The following is a 16,191-nucleotide window of genomic DNA, read 5'->3' as shown; positions in this document are numbered from 1 at the left end:
TCGCGACGACGCCACATAACAGATAGCTATATACGCGCGCCCGACCGCACCGCACGCACATCAACGGTACCTATACGCTCCGCCGAGAACGCACGCGCATAACAGGTTTACCTATTACGCCGCGCGAGCACGCACGCATCATAACAGGTACCTATACGGGGCCCGCGAGAAACGCACGCACATAAAAACAGGGTACCTATACCGCCCCGCGACGGACTACGCAGCGCACGCACATAAACAGATTTAGGTAGGATGACGCGCCGCGAGCACGCACCACATGAACAGGGTACCTATACGCCCGCGGGAGAACGCACGCAACATAATACGAAAGCCCTATATACGCCCGCGGAGAACGCACGCACATACAAGATACCTATACGCCCGGGGAGCGAACGCACGCAGGCGCACATAAACAGATAGCTATATACGCGCGGCGGAGCACGATGCACGCGACATACCACAGATATGCTAATACGCCCGCCGGCGAACGCACGCGCGATAACAGAAGCTATATACGCCGCGAGAACGCACCGCACATAACAGATACCTACTACGCCGCTGAGAAGCGCCAACGCACGCACATAACAGAGTAGCTATATACTGCGCAGCGAGCACGCGCCACATAAACAGGTACTATACGCCCGCGAGAACGCACGCACATAACAGAAGCTATATACGCGCGCGAGCACGCCTACGCCACATAACAGGTACCTATACGCCGGCGAGCACGGACGCGCATAAACACGGTACTCTTATATGGGCGCTTACAAGCACAACGCCACACACCAGAGCAAAACACGAAACGAAATTTTGTTTTCCAGCGTTTCGCGTTCTGCTCGGCGAGCAAGCGCACACACGCCACCCGACACAGCACACAGCTGAGCAAAGCATACAGAAACACTGCGTACAGCGCCGCTGTCACATGACATCAAAAATAGCCATCCATGAACATCCAATTTTGTGTGTCATGTGATATTTTTAAGGATATTGATTGGATACCGTCTGTGGCGTTTCGATGTGTATAGCAGAACAATTGACGCACACACCCGAGCAAAACGTACGCTCAGGCGAAAACACGCTCCGCAAATCAAACATTGCTTGTTCAGCGAAACACGCTCAGCTGAGCAATGTTTCTTGTTTCGGGAATCCGCACACAGCCACGAACATCGAGCGAAACATGTTTTGCTCCACGTTCAGGTGTTTTGCTCGGGTGTGTGCGTTGGGCTTTAGGGTGCCTGTACATGATCCATATGTTTTGATATGTACGATTTCGCCTTCTTGTTCTTCAAATAAATAGTCGACTCCATATCTAAAGATTCGTTATAATTTATTCATTACAGAGGCCTACTTTTAACCCACCTCGAACAAGGGGGTGGTCGGGGAGATAGGACGAAATGGCGGAATGGGAAACTGGCGAAACGGGAAACTGGCGAGATGGGAAACTGGGGAAACGGGAAATGGCAAATGGCGAAGTGGGAATTTTTAATGGCGAAATGGCAAATGGCGAAGTGGGAAATAGCGAAATGGGAATAAACCGCATAAATTACGTGAGACTATCATAGCAGAGACCTAATGCGTGTTAGTCTGTCTTGACTGGCAACTGTCCCTTTCACTTTTGCGTTCGCACACCGGCCATAAACCTAAAGGTTAAGTATAATTTATGTATATGTGCCACACTGTTGCATAAGCGACGAGCCACATTACGGGCAATACGACCACTTTCACGCACATTTGACACGTGGGGTGTTTAGAAATTACTATTAGGCTGCAGTTACCGTGTAATCGCGTGCAGAAATGACACTGACGGCCGTGTCACTGCAGTGGAATTCTTCTCCACGTACGAGCGTGCTGCCATGTCATATAACCGCAATTACTAGCTGTGACAGTTGTCAGACACTATTTGGTCAATCGCGTCAAAGACAAAGGCGCTGAGTAGACTGCTTCACGTTGCCACCATGTCACCGATGACGAATTCACGTATAAAAGGTGTGGGGAGTCCGGGAACCGATGGCAGACAGGCTTATGCGGCAATCGAACACACACACCCACACCAGCAGAGCTAAAGGTGAGTCCCATTCTGATAAGCAAAGTACCTGTAGCGATGGAGTTAGCAGTGGATATGTGATTTCCAACGTGTCGGTCCATGTTTCAGAGAGGAGAATGACAAGCATTTCAAAATTTTTTAATTGCAAAATTATTAGATACAAAGTCAAATGTGATGAAGGCACATCTGCCAAGCGATTGGAGAATGAGATTATGTATATTTTTTATAGATTATAATGTATTTTTTTACATTTTATGGCCTTTAGGTACAATATTAAACCAGTTTTGAAATTATAAAATCGAATTATAAATAATTTGAATGAAACCTTGTACGTTAATATATTTTGTAACAATTACAGAAACATTAAATTTAATGATTTGATACATCGTACCCTACCTTTGACTACTGTCCGTCGTTTTTTAATGGAGGATGTCTTTTTCACTACGATCAGCATTCGTGGCAAATATTGACGGAGTATACTAAGAACTAAATTTACATGTATTGATGAAGTCCGTATTCATCACGTGTACCACACTTTAGTGCAGTCATCAAAGCTGCATTTGATAACAGCACTTAAACCGTAGTAGACCATGCACACGCACACACACACGCACACGCACACGCACACGCACATGCACACGCACACGCACACACACATTACGGGAGTAAATTTCACACTTGCACACATGGACACATGTACACATTCACACGAGCTAATAATACTTATTAGCTTCTGATATTTATAAATCACGTTTCTCTCTATCGCTCTCTCTCTCTAACAGGTGACCATGAGATCGGCGACTGTTGCCCTCCTTATGACTATAATGGCTATTGCACAAGGATTATACGAGAACACGCCTAAACCTACTAAGCTCGTCACGCACACGTACGGTCCGCAAGTTAACGGCGGAGTGTCCGGCTCTGGACAGCGGTCAGAGAGCCTTGCCTACACCCGGCATGGCACGGCAGATGGGAAGGCTTATAGCACTGATCAGGCAACTGCTGACCAGACTGCAAGGAAGGAGAAAACCTACGAATACACCCACAGGTAAGTCGGCATATATGCAAAAACAACTGATCTCACAACTGTTCGTGAACCATATTTTAGAAATTTTAAAGGTTGCAACTTCTTGCACGTATGCAGCGATTCCTTTTTAAATGATGGGTCGTCTATAGTCAGTGTCAATGCTACTTCAGTTAGTGAGGCAGAGGAGGTCTGCTTATACAAATTATGTAACCATTTGCTGTTACAGACACGGATACAACTACGCACAGCCAAAGACACTATACAACTATGAAATCCAGCAACCCATATGGGGATTGACAGATAGCAGTAAGACAGATTATACTAATGATGCCACTCTCACGGATCAGTTAAAGACAGACGGGCAGCCGCAGGGAGCCAGTCTTAGTCATCAAAGTGTTGAGTTAGGAGCACTTCCTGGATATCAAAGTGTTGAGTTAGGAGGCAGCGTAGGGCACCCTAGTGTTCGATTCGAAGCTAGAGTAGGACACCCCAATGTTTGGTTGGGAAGACAAGTCCATCCCCCAACTGTTTTGGTACGTCGCATAGTAGGACACCCAAATGCTGGGTTAGGGGGCAGCGTAGGACACTCAGGAGGTAGAGTGGGATACGAAAGTGCTGGTTTTGGAGCTAGAGTAGAAGATGATCGGGCTGGGTTTGGGGCTGCAGGGGGTTACAAAGGTCTAGGTTTTGGAGCCGGGTTCAGAGTTGGGCGAGGTCATAACAGGAGTGGATATGGAGTCGGGGTGGGATACCAATATTCCCCTGCAGGATTAGGTATAAGACGTCAGTTTCCCACAATTACGACTGGACTGGGATATCAAGGCACCAGTGCAGGACTGGGCCTAGTACACCGTTTTCCTACAACTGGGACTGGACTGGGATATCAAGGTACCAGTGCAGGACTGGGCCTAGGACACCGTTTTCATACAACTGGGACTGGACTGGGATACCAAGGTACCAGTGCAGGACTGGGTCTAGGACACCGTTTTCCTACAACTGGGACTGGAATTGGATATAAAGAAACCAATGCAGGACAGAGCTTAGCACCCCAGGTTCTTTCAACTAGGACTGGAACTGGATATCAAGGTGACAGTGCAGGACTGAGTCTGGGTCATCAAGTTGCTTCAACTAGGACTGGAACTGGATATCAAGGCGACAGTGCAGGGCTGAGTCTGGGTCATCAGGTTCCTTCAACAGGGGCTGGAACTGGATATCAAGGCGCCAGTGCAGGGCTGAGTCTGGGTCATCAAGTTCCTTCAACTAGGACTGGAACTGGATATCAAGGCGACAGTGAGAGTAAGGATTTAGGACATAAGCTTGATCGTTCATATCAAAGACACGGTGTAAAACTAGACTACCTTAATGCACCAGCGTTTATTAGCTAGGGAAATAAAATATTATCACTGTTATTGGACATAACAAAAAGCATCCACGTTTGGATAAAAAGTAAGAATTTACAAAACTGGTATATCATCACTCAGAAATAATATAGCTAACCACAATAATCCGTCCGGCTTCACTTTAGCTCTAGTTCTTTCACTGCGCAGAAACAATTTTGATAAGATGCATATGTAACTTGCATTGTATATAATTAAAATATTTTTGCAATTAAATTTTAGAGGTAGATAGTCACTGATAAAAACCAGAGAAATTTCATTGAACAACTGAATATAAAAACCCATATAATATAAGATATTAGACAAAAGATCAATTTAAATACAGTCCTGTTTTTAAGTAAACATTTCTTCTTGTATGTAAAACTAAAATCGAATGTAAGGTAATCATGTGAGTTTGTGTTTGGCACAGATTATGTTAATAGATTATTATGTTATAACTTATTATGTTACAAGTCGCGTATTAATCATGTGCACGGAGGTACAGTTCGAAAAATCAAATACACAATCCAAATTTGTTTGTTACTGCCTATTTTGTTGTCTCTACACTATACATGATGCCAGTTGCCACCAATTAATGATGCTAGATTAAAAAAATATTACATCAACTGTACTGTATTTTTGCATTTACAACAGAATAGACAATTCTATGTCGTTTCAGTCCAGTGCGTTTGCAGTGCGTGTGTACGCGCATGAGAGAGCGTGAGGGTGCGAGCAAGAGAGAGAGAGAGAGAGAAAGAGAGAGAGCGAATGAGATATAGGTAGATACATATAGGTAAGTAGATAGATAGATAGATAGATATACAGGTAGATATTTATAGATAGACAGAGGGAGATAGTGATAGAAGGAAGAAAGAGAGAAAGGGGTTAGGAAAGGTGTCAGAGAGCAAGCCAGTGGATGGCGAGAGTGGGAGGGAAAGAGGGGATTTGTGGGAAAGCGAGGTGGAAGGTTGGAGGGAGGGTGATGGTGAGGGAGGCAAGGAAGAATGAAAGAAGGGAGGCAGGGAGGGAGGAAAGGAGAGAGAGAGGGAAGTCAGAGAACAGTTTCACAAATTGGGAACTCATTTACCGTTAACACCAGCCTGTAGATAGCTAAAGATGTTCACCTACTACCCAGCAACACCAACAGTCAGAGCTGAAAAGCTCACTCTCATCAATTGGTCCTTTTTACCTGTTTACCTCTCCAGATTACGTCGCCAGAGCACATTATTACATCAGTTCCTTGTCTGAGTAACGCACTCGTGCAGCCATCGCGAAAAAATCAGATCAGCCCAATTTCCCTTTCTAATAGTAGGTGTAACTATTACCTGCGCTCTCACGTATAGTGAACAACTTCTGGATTATTATATTCGCCCCGCACACGAGGACAACACGTGGGATACACATGCAGATATCACGAAACGAGTTTCCGACAGACTGTTATCAAAGTGCTTAAACTAAAAATTACAACAAAAAAACATACATAACAACCTCAAGACACACAGATAAGAACATTATTATGCATGACGAAATGTTAGCCGTGCAGTGAGCGTCCCCACAATAACACAATCTGGTGCACAACTAGTTGGTAAGGTTTTCTGTCAAGAATGTTACAGAACAGAGCAATTTGGGGTTAGGGTCAGGGCTAGGGTTATGGTTAGGGATATGGTTAGGGTCAACGTTAGGACAGAGCATACATGTGTGTGAGTACATACATAGTGAGAGAGTGGGTACTTATAGTACAGAGAGAGAGAGAGAGAAAGAGAGAGAGAGAGAGAGAGAGAGGAGAGAGAGAGAGCGAGTGCATACCTACATATCATAGTGGGTGAGTGAGTTACATGTACTTACAAGAGAGTTGGACAAGCTTGCTTTCTGTCTTGCTAACAGGACTCGTATTTCCACTGCCAATGTCAGACATCGTGCGATACCAAGTCTAAACGTCGAATTGAAGACACGTGACTCACACCACCACTGTCACGACTTCATATGTTTCACCAAATATATATATATGCGTATATATATATATATATATATATATATTGCGCTCGGTGACACTGAAGGGCGGAACAGCCAAGTCAACACTTGTAGTGGCATGAACTTTGTTTTAGCCACATTTTAACACGGAGGTCGGAGAAAGCTCAGCATCGCGACTGTCAGGTGATATGACTTCTTCTCAGTAGTCGTTACACGAAGTCTCCCACTGTCTGATTTCCTTCTGTCAACCGATTCACACGGGCGACACGTTCAGGGTAACAGTATCGAGCGTTGTGACGTAACAACCACTGCGCAACTGCGCACGAACACATTTCACACGCGCGCAAAGCATCCACACTAGCTGCCAGGCAGTGTTACACACTGGCAAAACGTAAACGCTATAACCAGGGAGTTTTCTTCTGGTATCATCAAAAACGTCATTCGTTGGTGATATCACAGCTAGTTTCAATTCATCGACCAGTTACTTTCTCACAAAGTCAAGGCTGATATGAATCCCACCCGACATGGTGCACACACTTCTGCACAACAACAGAACTACGGCTGCATGCGAACCTGCGTGCAAAGCATTCTCAATCCGTGACTTCCGAAATCGAGATACACCTACGAATGAAGAATGGGAAATTTTCTCGGTTACGCACGACTTGTGCCGTGCGGTGAAGCGTAATTCTCGAGCGCAGGTTCCACAATGAGGAAAACGCCGCCTTGTCCTCGGCATGGCACATATTTTAAGATTCAGATCTTTTTCACATCGACTGGCAACCAGTTTGATGCAGAGGATTATATGCGATATTACAGAAGAACACGAAACGACTGGTGTGCGATCACGGCCTCCTAGCGCATAACTATAACTGCTAACTACACCTCTCCAACCTCTCACACGCACAACTGACGCGAGACACCCATTCACCCGATTTTTAAATGCGCAGCCGCATGATGCGATGAGGCAGTGCAACTGGCTGCCTAGCAACGTATTACAATTAATACTTATTGGTACTTCCCCTTGAGACTACTCGTACTGGAAAAGTGTGCCACTCAAGCATTTTCGCGAGGATAACGAGCAACAACCACGTTGTTTTAGATCAAACGTTCAGCAATAGACAGTTTCAGCAGAACTCTTTTTTTAGGGGGATTCTACTCAAATAATATCCAGTCAACTAGGTAATATCGGGTTGTTCCGTACCGGGTTCCGTAATTGGTTTCTGTAAGCCACACATGCTACCCCACAAGGCTCAACAAGCCAGGTGATGTGATTGACCACACACACTCACGCACGCACACACACACACACACACACACAGCAGTTGAGTGGAACTATGTCGAAGATGACAAATTGGGATGGGGAAGATAAATTGTGGCACTAGCTAGTTGCTCCTGGCTTGCTTCTGTCTAACGTGTAGCTATCTAAAACCTCTTATATAATATAATATATGAATTTATGAGCTTAAAAACATAACTGCAGACATTGATAAGATTTTATTAAAAATTACAATGCTTAACCAAACTTTTCTATAAATCAACCTATAATATAACCCTTCTATCAAGCCCCCTTTCCTAAAGCACATAAAATTTGATTATTCTTCAGCCTTTGAACCTTCGTGGGCATGCTTTAGTATGCATGACCTGAAATATCAATTATGATTATCAATTATTCATTTATATAGCTCCGTTTTGACAGCATTCATTATTCGACAAACAGCTTAAAAAATGTAGGAATAGGTTGATTTGGTTGCAACATGCACACGTTAATTAACGATGTTTGCCTGCTATAGCAGATAAACCTACTGATTGACAGAGGTCAACAGCAAAATACACAAGAAAATCAATTGCCACGAGTGGCTCCACCTGTAGTGTAAAAGTGACAAAACCTCTAAGGAGTTGTGTAATGATATAATGTGAGAGCTTCTCCTACGTAATAGAGTCCCCAGCAACCGATATAGATAAATAGATAGATAGACAGACAGACAGACGGACAGACAGATAAATAGATAGATAGATAGATAGATAGATAGATAGATAGATAGATAGATAAATAGATAGATAGATAGATAGCTAGATAGATAGATAGATAGATAGACAGATAATATCGATAGATAGATTGAGGTAAATGTGACAGAGGAAACAGGATGAGATCGATGTTTACACACCTTTAAACCTATGGATCACCACGAATTACATGACAGACCACTATTAATTAATAAAACATACATATAATAACTACATATATATACTATATAGTCAAACCTAAATAAAGTCGAACCTAAATGACACCTATCAGGGCCGTACGTTGAGCAAATTCCTAGGGGGGAGGAGCAAAATTTCATGGCTCAACTGTGTAATGATAAGCGACAGGCACAGCTCTTAATCGGCGTCCATAGTGTGGTAGGGGTGGGTCTGAGACAAGGCTTTCATGGATAAGTGACCAAAAAAATCACGTTAGGGTTATTTACGATTATTAGCTAAGCTTATTTTTTAATTTTGCTCCAAAATCTAGGGGGGCAGCTGCCCCCTTGCCCCCCCCCCTTTTGGGGATTATCTCGAGTGACCCTTTAAACAATTTTCAAACAGTACACATACGTGTGCACAATACACAGATAAAGCTGCCGGTAACAGCTGTTCTGTGACACACCAAAAATGTTCATAGCTAAGCCTCTATGTCTGGAAAAATGGTAGTGAATGATACATGCATAGATGTTTCATCTCACAGCCGTGTCATCGAGCTAGCTAAGCCCATGCCAAATTCTACAGTGATCCACATCGAGCAACAATCCAGCCAGTCCTCGTACAGCTCATAGGGTCTATGTCCCCCAGGGTACTGCCGGAACGTACCCTGGGTACGGTCCAGTATACCGGAACGTACCCTGGTCACTATTTGATATGGTTAGGGTTAGGGTTAGGGTTAGGGCTAGGGAGCAGGCATAGGCGACTCCCTAGACTCGTTAAAAGAGTAGGCGAGGTACGGTCCGGCATATTAGATAGTACCAGGGTACGTTCCGGCAGTACCCCGGGGGACATAGACCCTCTCAGCCCTAGTACACTGACTGGCTGCTAAAACCCACCACTGGGGTCAAACACAACGGAAAACATTCGCTTAAAGTTAAACTGGCTGTGTTACCTGAAATAGTACACGTACATTTCTTAGTTACAAACTATAAAAATACAGTTATGGCTGACTTCCATCTTCGTGGTTGAATGCTGCTTCTTCTATTTCATTATATATACTATTCTGTTTTCGATGTGCAGTGCAAAAAGTGGAGTCTTTTACATTACTCATAGACTGAGCAATTTTCCTCCACACAATTTATACTGCCCAAAAAATTTTCATCATTTTTTTTGCTAGAAATATACGAGTGTGAGGGTTAAACATATCAGGAGTAAATAATCTCAACTCATCAACATACTAATACAAGCATATATGTGTTTCTAAGAGCTACATCTTGAATCATCACTAGGGCGACGCAAAATAGGATGCCTGAATAAATTTCATTAAAACCGAGCCAAGTTAAAAATAGACATCGTCTGCACTTAGAAGAGTTAGTAGCACTGATATTAAATGCAGAAAAGCTGTACAAATGGCTGCAAATGAAATCTGTTGCACTATTGCATCAGCTAGTCATCTTCTCAGCATTTTCCCGAGACACACGAATCCTGCAGCATCGCTGAATCACGAATCTCTTCCCAGATCATCCTGACACGACGGAGCATCTCCAACATCTCGGTTGGGGATTCACTGACACACGAATATAAGCTGTTATTCGATGAAGAGTGATGAAGCCTACGTACACACTGCTCTCATAAACACGTGCTGCATACAGTACGGCGGCTAATAGGAAGATTTAGCTGCACTGCGAGCATGTACATTTCGTAAGGCGTTACAAGCCGCCTACAACTGCAGCACAAGCACTGTACGTCGTGCAGCCACGCACGCACGCATGCACTCACGCACTACACGCGCGTACCCACTACACGCACGCACGCACGCACTACACGCACGCACTACACGCACGTACCCACTACACTCACTACACACTAAGAAGATACCAGCGTCACACACACGCACGCACGCACGCACGCACGCACGCACACACACACACACACACGCACACACACACACACACTCCTCTACAGTTATTATTACCAGCCAGCGCCGTCACATAGCTTCGGGGCACTGCAAGGAGCCTGTGCACATATTATAGCATCAGCAGCAGCACACTCGATTCTGGTGACAGTCGCGCTAAACGATCACATGTACGATGCCGCCTGTGACGTGTAGGTAGGTGTTCGTGCATCCGCGACGTCGGGTGGCCAGCAAGACGGCTCCGTAGCCCAGCACAGTTACTCATATAGGAACCGAGTCATGCGACGAGTGAGAACGCGCGAGTGCAGGAGACAGAGAGAATGGAGGCCGATGCACACAGCACCATCACGGCTCCGAAACCTGCCTGCTTCATCCCGAGTGCAATGCCAAGCAACGGGGCTGCGTTGTCTGCAGCGTGTACGAGCGGAGTATGCCAGCTACGCTATTGATTTCCAATGGTGGAGACGCAAGCTACGTGCGCACAGTCTCAGCGCAACTTACTCGTCTGCCTGCCTGTTCTTGCATTTCACGGCCCAGCGGCAAAATAAGCGCGCATCTTTGCTAGAGCAAGGGCAGCCTCTCCCTATATTGAAGTGCCCACCAGATTATGCGCGTATAACGTGTATCTGGTTAACTAGAAGAAGACGAATTTTTGCGAATAAGTACAGTGTACTGTAGCTCCTCAAAATGTGTAGACTTCGTGTCAGTTCATTAAGAGAAGCATCAATTAAGCCAGGTCTTTTAAAAATTTACATTATTTATGCAGGCAAAATTAGAGAAACACATGCCACATCTTCATTAGATTTTTATTCTTACAGTTGATATAACGCATGAATGGTTTGTATGGTTGAAATGGTTGAAATAACCCGACCGAGTCCATTTTAAACCGCCGAGACGAAACTTTTTATTGGAATCGGCAATCAATTTTTTATTTTTTATTTTTATTTTAAAATCCCAACGTGATATCGATCGGTGAATGCATTGATTTGACTTTGAAGTAACTAAAGTAACTTTTCATAATTATATAGACTATTATAAGTAAAAAACAAGTATTTGTATACAAGTATAAGTTAGAATACCAAAAAAAAATTGATAAAAAAAGTTTTGCCTGCCTACCGTGTCAATTTTTTTTCAGCTCGTTAACGGAAACAAACATCTTTTTTTAGGCCTAAGTAAAGTAATATAAGTATTAAGTATATGAATAAATATATATTTGTGAAAAGATGGTACTGCTGGAGAAACAAGTGACGTGGAGCGACAGCGCTCATCTAATGTCTACTGCGCTGACTCTGTGGTGGAGTGGTGGGATTCTAGTAAACTCTGTTAGTCCCAAATGTGTTCACATACACGCCGAAACAGTGGAAGGAATGTTCTTCTCAAAGGAATGTTCGTTGGAATCGTTATGAAAGTTGCCACGAGATGACGCGTACGTTTAAGTGTCTTAAGATTAAAGATGGAAGCTCCATCGTACGTAGGCAACAACTATTTGCAAGACGAATAGGTAAGCCACTCATCATTTACCTTACGCAGCTCAGCTTGAATAGGAGCGCCTACCTGTAAGCGATTAATGCAGCAAAAACTACACGTATTCCCACATGCACTGGCAGTGGGCCACTGGCGTGGCAATACGTTAATGTAATACACTGAAAGTACGAATGCATAGAAATATACGTTTAAGGAGCATAACCTTCTCCAACATTTAGCTTTGAAATTTCACTGTGCATTGTGCCTCATAAACAGGCATGTTATAGTTTACTTTAGACAAACCGGCAGTCATTTCTTTGTCTAACAGCACAGATAAACAAATCCATGTTTTAACTCTGCTGAGGTCAAAAGGTTATCCACTTTCTTGCATGTCAGCAGAAAGTACATTTCATGGTCATTTCAATAAAGCTAAATGCTAGGTCAGCTGAAACAAAAATTTTCAATGGGCTCGTCAGCATGTCTCCAGAAATGTCTCAATCTGACCTGTGCCCATTGCCTTTGACTGTGACTCCAATTTCGGACAGTGATGGGTTTCCTGCCCAATACACTATACACCGACTATTACGAGCATGCAATTCTGCATTTCCTCCCTATACCTTAAGTTAAGGAGGGAATGTTCCCCTTCTTTTACACCTCTTGACCTTTGACCTTTGACCCCCAGCTTCAACATCCCAACTCGTTTTCGGATTACCCCCCACGTCCCAACTTTCGAATCTGTACGTAGAGCCGTTTAGATTTGTGCCCAATGGTTGACAGACGCACGGACGGTCGGACGCACGGACGCACGGACGCACGGACGATCATGCGATTCTACAAGCTGCATGAACACACTAACGTCACAAACTGCATAGATGCACACTAACGTCATACCAATTGAACTTACCATCATGAAACAATGAATAACAGGGACAGTCTATGGTACAATTTTATCTATTAACCCTTGAACTGGAGCAACAAATGAGGTACATACTTCACCCCTAACAATCCAGGACTATTAAATGTTTGCTGAATGTGAAAATATAACTAACTTTCATTGAAGAGCTGTGTCCTGAATGGGAGACTCACAAAAAACAGGCTCACACTCATAGCTAGTTTGTGTTGCAGCACTGTACCTACAAACAAAGAGTAATCCAACAGCACTCACCAAAGTACTTCAAAGTTTCATCTGTCAGTTCAGGGGAGAGCTCAACCTCATAGTCAGGGGGCAGCACAGGAGTCGACACCCACCAATCTTCGTGGGTATAGCCCTGGAAGTTGGTGATCGTGTCTGCTCGCAGAGTGTACTTTGGTATCTGTTCTTCTATCAGAGATATAATCTCCACCTCTGGGACGTTTGCTGTATAGCATAAATCTGCAAGCATACAAAAATATCGACCGAGATATTCTATAAAAAAATAACTGCTAGATGATTATTGCTAACTACTACAGTGTTTCCCCTGGCCAAAAAGGTCTGTGAGGTGGTAAATAATTTTTAGGTGTGTTTGCACGTTTCGAGGTCCTACCTGCGGTGCTCGCCCAGCTAGGGGTATCTGGGGGCATGCCACCCCACGACATTTTTTTGAAAAAATGGTGCAATTTGGTGCATTCTAAGCTATTCTGAACACATTGTATGAGACTTTCCAACAGTGATATTCTTTTCAACAGTGATTTTTGTCAGCGAGGCAGTGTTTTGGACAAATTTCTGTGTGGTGGCTGAGAATTTGAGCGAGGCGGCCTGCCTCGCTCGTGTCAATGCAGGGGAAACACTGTACTACATAAAACCTAATTTTCCTTGATAACAACATGCTATCCTACGGTTGGCTGTAAGTTCACACATGATGAACAGTCTCAAATATGGATTTTAATCAAGCACGTGGCCATGTGGTGTTCATGCATAGCACTTCATACATATATAGCGAATAATTTTCTTGGCTTGATACTAATATAACTCTAATATTATAGCAGGGTGCGAAATTAACGGGAGTCCGGAGTCAAATACTCCCTGATTTACTGCCGGACTCCCTGATTTGACATATGCAGGAGTCTGTGTGACTCCCTGAAAATTCTGCCATACCAACTAGTTCATTCCAGAGCACGGCCTCATGGAATTACCATATTTTTTCAGCAAATGTCGAAAGAAAATTTAGCAGACGTGCAACCACATGAATCTTCAAAATAAGCACATGCGTTGTTAATATCTTTAATTTTGAACTTCAGACTGCAGACTCCCTCATTTTAAGAGCAGGGAGTCCCGTTGGACCCCTTGTTCAAAAGTTAATTTCTACGCCTGTTACAGGGCGCGAAATTAGCACCGGCCCACCGGCATATGCTGGCAAATTATTTGGAAGGCCAGTAAGCCGAGCCAGTGGTTTCAGTCGTGTTAGCAAGTACCAACATTTTTATTTATAGCATTAATGAGCAAATAGCCTACACTACTGTTTTACCTGAAGGATATCACGCCATAATAATTTATCAACATTTTACAAATTTGAAATCAAGAATGCAAGCGTGAAACATGACATTGATTTTACAAACAAAATTTGTGAGGGCTGGTAAATTATGGTGAGGGCTGGGTAAAAATGCTGTTACCAGCACTCTTGGCCGGTGCAAAAAAATCTTAATTTCGTGCCCTGTATTACACACTTTATTAGACACAAAATCAAATATTCCGTATTATATTACCAGTAAAAAATATATAATACATATACGAGCCATGCCACACACACATGCAGACTTCAATTGACATTAATTGTGATAACCAAAGCCTACCAGTAAGTGTACTTGCTTCCTTGCATTGTATATTTACTGATTCATTTTCCAAGTCGGATTCATCAAGCTCTTTTCCATCTTCCTTGCTGGTTGTAGGGTTGTTGAGAGCATTTGATGCCAGCTTGTTAGATGGCACGAACCACTATTACATTGGACAGGATCCTATGAAATAACAAGTGCCGCATTAGCGACAGTGCTCATCTGAGGTCTGCTGCTCTACTGTACTGGCCTTCGTTTCTGCAAAAGGTTGAAAGCCTGTTCTATCGCTAAACCGGCTACGTCATCATCAAAACTGTGTAGCATCTAGGTATTAACACTAAAACTAAACCCTAACAATGCATCCTACTTCATACCTGCTCGACTTTCTTATATATTCGTGTCATAATGTACGTATCACTAGGCCTATAGTTGCCGCGAGATGGCGCGTGCAAGTGTAATCAATAATCAAAGATGGCATCGCCCTTCGTGCATTGGTGATAAGTCAAGAAAGTAGAGATAACCTAATTCCACTGCGATGCTGAAATTTACAGGCTAAAATCCAAGTATATTCAGCCAGGCGACAATTTCGCTCAGCTGTGAGTAATAAATTAAACACATCTGCATTGCAGGTATGCATGTTTATTAGAAAAGTGCCAGTTCACCCCCATGCATGAGTAATGGGTTGCCCCGGGTTTTTGCCTATATTTCAGATGACGGTAGCCACGCGAGCATTCAGGGTGCTATTAATATACAGACTGCTTTAGAAAATAATATGATTTAAGGAGTGTAAACCTTGTTCAACAAACTTTTGTCTTTGCAATTGAACTGCAAATGTAGCATCACATCCACACATGTATGGGCTCTAATAATAGCAAAAGCAGTTCAGTCCTTTGTTAACAGTCAACAAATCCCTCAATGCCCTTTGACCTGTGACCTCCAATTTCGCACTGGTGATGGGTTTCCTGCCCATCACACTATACACCGAATATTAAAAGCATATGTTGAGCGTTAAAATTTGTGCCGCAATTTCGTATTTCCTCCTATACCTTAAGTTAAGGGGAAATATTCCCCCTCCGTTTACACATCTTGACCTTTGACCCTTGAACCCCAAATTGGTCATCCCGAGTCCTTTTCACGATCTCCCCCGACGTCCCAAATATCGTGACCGTACGTCGAGCGGTTAAGATTTGTGCCCAACTGTTGACGGACGGACGCACGGACGCACGGACGCACGAACGATCATGCGATTCTACAAGCTGCATCTGACTTCGTCAGATGAGCTAAAAAAGCAAACACTGAAGAGTTAGAAATCACGATTTTGCTGGGTTTGCTCTCCTAACCCTTTTTCTTTTGATTCCTTCTAAATAGTCACCTATGCTTAACCCAAGTTGCACAATCATCAAATGAAATGCGCACAGTAATAGAGGGTCAATGTGATTTGGAAAAGAACAACCCTGAAAACAGG

General features: G+C 43.6%; 2 protein-coding genes across 4 annotated transcripts in view; one reads left to right on the top strand and one right to left on the bottom strand.

Moving 5' to 3' along the window:
• The window catches only part of LOC106806701 (trafficking kinesin-binding protein 1-like), a 57,361-nt gene that overhangs the window by 24,968 nt on the left and 16,202 nt on the right, over window positions 1-16,191 (bottom strand). Inside the window, exons 2-3 of the mRNA XM_014808716.1 lie at window positions 14,748-14,889; window positions 13,144-13,350 (exon numbers count right to left, since the gene is read on the bottom strand). Of these exons, the coding sequence (XP_014664202.1) occupies window positions 13,144-13,350; window positions 14,748-14,889 (349 nt within the window). The remainder of the gene's footprint in view (window positions 1-13,143; window positions 13,351-14,747; window positions 14,890-16,191) is intronic.
• LOC106806718 (hornerin-like) lies at window positions 1,980-4,979 on the top strand. 3 transcript variants are annotated; one of them, XM_014808749.1, is made up of 4 exons: window positions 1,980-2,065; window positions 2,827-3,092; window positions 3,298-4,137; window positions 4,204-4,979. In XM_014808749.1, exons 2-4 carry the CDS (start codon window positions 2,833-2,835, stop codon window positions 4,454-4,456), a joined length of 1,353 nt encoding a protein of 450 aa, XP_014664235.1. In that variant the 5' UTR covers window positions 1,980-2,065; window positions 2,827-2,832; the 3' UTR covers window positions 4,457-4,979. The 3 variants fall into 3 exon arrangements, with proteins under 3 accessions (XP_014664235.1, XP_014664237.1, XP_014664234.1); XM_014808751.1 differs by having other exon boundaries at window positions 3,298-4,289; window positions 4,356-4,979; XM_014808748.1 differs by having other exon boundaries at window positions 3,298-4,979.

Source organism: Priapulus caudatus, unplaced genomic scaffold (assembly GCF_000485595.1).
Source record: "Priapulus caudatus unplaced genomic scaffold, Priapulus_caudatus-5.0.1 Scaffold175, whole genome shotgun sequence".
In the NCBI taxonomy this organism is placed as follows: Eukaryota; Metazoa; Priapulida; class Priapulimorpha; order Priapulimorphida; family Priapulidae; genus Priapulus; species Priapulus caudatus.
This window is presented reverse-complemented; position numbering and strand designations above follow the sequence as displayed.